This window comes from Balaenoptera musculus, chromosome 18 (genome assembly GCF_009873245.2).
Source record: "Balaenoptera musculus isolate JJ_BM4_2016_0621 chromosome 18, mBalMus1.pri.v3, whole genome shotgun sequence".
NCBI lineage: Eukaryota > Metazoa > Chordata > Mammalia > Artiodactyla > Balaenopteridae > Balaenoptera > Balaenoptera musculus.
The window spans coordinates 41,344,975-41,350,288 of NC_045802.1; the positions used below are offsets into that span (position 1 = coordinate 41,344,975).

The 5,314-nt window shown below is 38.3% G+C and overlaps 1 protein-coding gene across 1 annotated transcript; it reads left to right on the top strand.

Annotated features, from left to right (window-relative positions):
* Window positions 1-986: 986 nt before the first annotated feature.
* LOC118884332 (protein SET-like) lies at window positions 987-1,940 on the top strand. The gene has a single exon (XM_036831916.1). It carries the CDS (start codon window positions 1,011-1,013, stop codon window positions 1,884-1,886), a length of 876 nt encoding a protein of 291 aa, XP_036687811.1. The 5' UTR covers window positions 987-1,010; the 3' UTR covers window positions 1,887-1,940.
* The last annotated feature ends 3,374 nt before the right edge of the window (window positions 1,941-5,314 follow it).

The window sequence follows — 5,314 nt, forward strand, 5'->3', positions numbered from 1 at the left end:
ACAATAAGGTCTAATAAGGCTATACATGTAAACATAATGAAATATGTTGACCTTAAACAATATTGGTATTAAAACAGGTCAAGAAATATTTCTGACTTTGAAAATATATAACATATGCCAAAATAGTACTTTTCATATATCGATCATCATTTACTTTCTCTTATCTTTTGTTCCTCACATCCAATCAGTTATCTATTCTGTTAATTATTGTTACAAATGTGTCCCTTTTTTTTTTTAATTTAATTTTATTTATTTATGGCTGTGTTTGGGTCTTCGTTTCTGTGCGAGGGCTTTCTCTAGTTACAGCAAGTGGGGGCCACTCTTCATCATGGTGCGCGGGCCTCTCTTGTTGCGGAGCACAGGCTCCAGATGCGCAGGCTCAGTAATTGTGGCTCACGGGCCTAGTTGCATGTGGGATCTTCCCAGACCAGGGCTCGAACCCGTGTCACCTGCATTAGCAGGCAGACTCTCAACCACTGTGTCACCAGGGAAGCCCAACAAATTTGTCCCTTTTTTGCCATTCCCAGCTTAATTCAGATTTTCATTATGTCACACTTGAAATCCTGTAGTTATTTTATAGTTGCTCTTCTTCCCTCTAATCTGTCACTCCATTTTAATCTGTTTGACTGGCTCTTATCAGATTAATTTTCCTAAAATAATAATTTTATTATCATAATTCTCTGACGAAGGCCTTTAAGTAGTTTCATTGTTTTGGCTCCACTCAAACTTCACCTGTGTCCTAATTTCTTTTGTGGATCAAGCAGACATGCCTGTGGTGGATTTTGGAGCCAGACAGACCTGAATTGACAGCTTGATTTTGACTCTGTGAGATGTGGTTGAGTTCTTCAGGGTCTCTAAACATTACCTGCCTGTCTGTTAATTAACATGGAAAGAAAAATGTGTGGCTGTCTCAAAGTACGACTATGAGAATTAAAATGAAATAATGTGAGTTTTCAGAGCTCTTTGTGTTTGTGTCTTCCCTTGGGTGGATTCTTGGTTTTTCCCACAGCATGGCTCCCAAACACCAGTCTTCACTTCCACCTCAAGCGAAGAAACCAAAGAAAGTGAGACTGACTCCTGCCTCCAGGGCAGGGGAAACATCTGCTTCTCCAAACTTGCCAAAGGAAGAAAAAGAACAGCAAGAAGAAATTGAACATATTGATGAAGTACAAAATGAAATAGACAGATGTAATGAACAAGCCAACGCGAAGATTTTGAAAGTAGAACAGAAAAATAACAAACTCCGCCAACCATTTTTTCAGAAGAGGTCAGAATGGACTTCCAAAATCCGAAATTTTGGTGTAACAACATTTGTCAACCATCCACAGTTGTCTGTACTGTTTGTGCAGGAGGGTGAAGAGGCACTGCATTATTTGATAAGAGTTGAAGTAAGAGAATTTGAAAATATTAAATCAGGTTATAGAATAGATTTTTGTTTTAATGAAAACCCTTACTTTGAAAATAAAGTTCTCTCCAAAGAATTTCATCTGAATGAGAGTGGTGATTCATCTTCAAAGTGCACTGAAATCAAATCGAAATCCAGAAAGGATCTGATGAAAAGTTCAAGCCAAACGCAGAATAAAGCCAGCAGGAAGACACAGCATGAGGAACCAGAGAGCTTCTTCACCTGGTTTCCTGATCATTCTGATGCAGCTGCAGATGAGTTAGGAGAGGTCATCAAAGATGATATTTGGCCAAATCCATTACAGTACTACTTGGTTCCTGACGTGGATGATGAGGAAGGGGAAGAAGAAGATGATGATGATGTTAAAGAAGAAGAAGGATTGGAAGATATTGATGAAGAAAGGGATGAGGATAAAGGTGAAGAAGATGAAGATTATGAGGAGGAGGAGAAAGGAGAGGAAGATGAAGGAGAAGATGACTAATGGAACACTGATGGATTCCAACCTTCCTTTTTTAATTTTCTCCAGTCCCTGGGAGCAAGTGGCAATCTTTTTTTTTGTTCTCTTGTTTTTAGTCATCCTGTTTTGAGGTCTCTTTTCTCCTTTATACCATGGTTCTCAACTTATTTTGGGGGGAAATACCTTGAGCAGAACTCAGTAGGAAAAGAATCTCTACCCTTTTCTGTTCCAAATTCATTTTTATCCCTTCCTGCCTCAACAAAAACTTTATGGAATCAACACCACCATGCTCCGTGGGAAAAAAGCCTCCTACTCCCTTAGCTCTGCTGGAAGCTGGAGGGTGCTAGGTCCCTGTGAAGTAGTGCATAGAAGTCTAGATTTTTTCCTCCATTCTCTGTATATTGGGCTCAGAGTTTACACTGTGTCTATGTGAATATGGACAGTTAGCATTTACCAACATGTATCTGTTTACTTTCTCTTGTTTAAAAAAAGGAAAAAAAAAACTTTAATAAATGGGGTTATAGAAGGTCAGCAAAGGGTGGGTTTGAGATGCTTGGGTGGGTTAAGTGGGCATTTTGACAGTATGGCTTCTCCTTTGGCATGTTTTAATTGTGATATTTAACAGACATCCTTGCAGTTTAAGATGACACATTTAAAATCAAATTATCTCCTAATGATGACTTGAGCCCTGCTACTCGATGAGAGAATCAGTAGAACCCATAGGATCTCATTTGCAGTTGACATTCTTTATTGTAATTTTGTTCCTGTTTATTTTTAAATTTTTCTTTTCATTTCACTGGAAAGAAAGATGATGCTCAGTTTTAAACGTTAAAATTGTACACGTTGCTTTGTTACAGTCAAACTGAATGTGTACACAAAGGATTTGATGTTTTTCTGTCAGAACGGATATTCTTAATATGACTTTCCAAATTTGACTTGTATAAAATTATTGTCAAACTTTGTCACCCTAACTTCGTATTTTTTGATACACAATTGCAGGATGACCCCAGGGCTATGTTGATTGAGTAAAGGAATTTGAATCAATGTATTAATGTTTCCATAGCTGGGAACCCATCACGGGAACAATTTGCCATCAATTTCTGAAATTTTTCACATCATTCAGGATTCCAGATTGCTGAAAACTCATTTCTGAATATGTTGTACCCTTGATTTGAATCTCAAAATGGCATTTCAAAATATGGGCTTTTATTTATCCGGATATAATAATAGTTCCTGCCACCACCATCAGACAGACCTGGTGCTCGACTGTCGAGTCAACACACGACAGGGCAATTGTTAGATGTGGTCGAGGTGGCCAAGAAGGCCGGCTTTCCAAGTAAGAAGTCCGTATTGGCAGTTAAGAAACTCAGGTTAGGAGTACTTTGGCTCAAAATACCAGCTCTTTAGGATATAGCTCTCAAATGAGACCTGTCTGTGTGAATCTGGATGAGATGATGGACTGTACTCTGTTTGCTAAATGCCATTGTGCATAAGTAACATTTTTTTCTGAAACATCTTTATTGGAGTATAATTGCTTTACAATGGTGTGTCAGTTTCTGCTTCATAACAAAGTGAATCAGTCAAACATACACATACCTTCCCAAATCTCCTCCCTCCTGCATCTCCTCCCCTCACACCCTCCTGATCCCACCCCTCCAAGCTGTCACAAAGCATCGAGCTGATCTCCCTGTGCTATGCGGCTGCTTCCCACTAGCTATCTATTTTACATTTGGTAGTGTATATATGTGCATGCCACTCTCTCACCCTGTCATATCTTACCCCTCCCCCTCCCCATATCCTCAAGTCCATTCTCTAGTAGGTCTGTGTCTTTATTCCTGTCTTGCCACTAGGTTCTTCATGACCTTTTTTTTTTTTCCCTTAGATTCCATATATATGTGTTAGCATATTATATTTGTTTTTCTCTTTCTGACTTACTTCACTCTATATGACAGACTCTAACTCCATCACCTCACTACAAATACCTCCATTTCATTTCTTTTTATGGCTGAGTAATATTCCATTGTATATATGTGCCACATCTTCTTTATCCATTAATCCAATGATGGACACTTAGGTGGCTTCCATGTCCTGGCTATTGTAAATAGAGCTGCAATGAACATTTTGGTAAATGACTCTTTTTGAATTATGGTTTTCTCAGGTTATATGCCCAGTAGTGGGATAGCTGGGTCGTATGGTAGTTCTATTTTTTGTTTGTTAAGGAACCTCCATACTGTTCGCCATAGTGGCTGTATCAATTCACATTCCCACCAACAGTGCAAGAGTGTTCCCTTTCCTCCACACCCTCTCCAGCATTTATTGTTTCTAGATTTTTTGATGATGGCCGTTCTGACCAGTGTGAGATGATATCTCATTGTAGTTTTGATTTACATTTCTCTAATGATTAATGATGTTGAGCATTCTTTCATGTGTCTGTTGGCAATCTGTATATCTTCTTTGGAGAAATGTCTGTTTAGGTCTTCTGCCCATTTTTGTAATGGGTTCTTTGTTTTTTTGTTATTGAGCTGCATGAGCTGCTTGTAAATCTTGGAGATTAATCCTTTGTCAGTTGCTTCATTTGCAAATATTTTCTCCCATTCTGAGGGTTGTCTTTTGGTCTTGTTTTTGGTTTCCTTTGCTGTGCAAAAGCTTTTAAGTTTCATTAGGTCCCATTTGTTAATTTTTGTTTTAATTTCCATTTCTCTAGGAGTTGGGTCAAAAAGGATCTTGCTGTGATTTATGTCATAGCGTGTTCTGCCTATGTTTTCCTCTAAGAGTTTGATAGTGTCTGGACTTACACTTAGGTCTTTAATCCATTTTGAGTTTATTTTTGTGTATGGTGTCAGGGAGTGTTCTAATTTCATACTATTACATGTACCTGTCCAATTTCCCCAGCACCACTTATTGAAGAGGCTGTATTTTCTCCACTGTATATGCTTGCCTCCTTTATCAAAGATAAGGTGATCATATGTGCGTGGGTATATCTCTGGGCTTTCTATCCTGTTCCATGGATCTATGTTTCTGTTTTTGTGCCAGTACCAAACTGTCTTGATTACTGTAGCTTTGTAATATAGTCTGAAGTCAGGGAGCCTGATTCCTCCAGCTCCATTTTTCGTTCTCAAGGTTGCTTTGGCTATTCAGGGTCTTTTGTGTTTCCATACAAATTGTGAAATTTTTTGTTCTAGTTCTGTGAAAAATGCCAGTGGGAGTTTGATAGGGATTGCATTGAATCTGTAGATTGCTTTGGGTAGTAGAGTCATTTTCACAATGTTGATTCTTCCAATCCAAGAACATGGTATATCTCTCCATCTATTTGGTATCATCTTTAATTTCGTACATCAGTGTCTTATAATTTTCTGCATACAGGTCTTTTGTCTCCTTAGGTAGGTTTATTCCTAGATATTTTATTCTTTTTGTTGCAATGGTAAATGGGATTGTTTTCTTAATTTCACTTT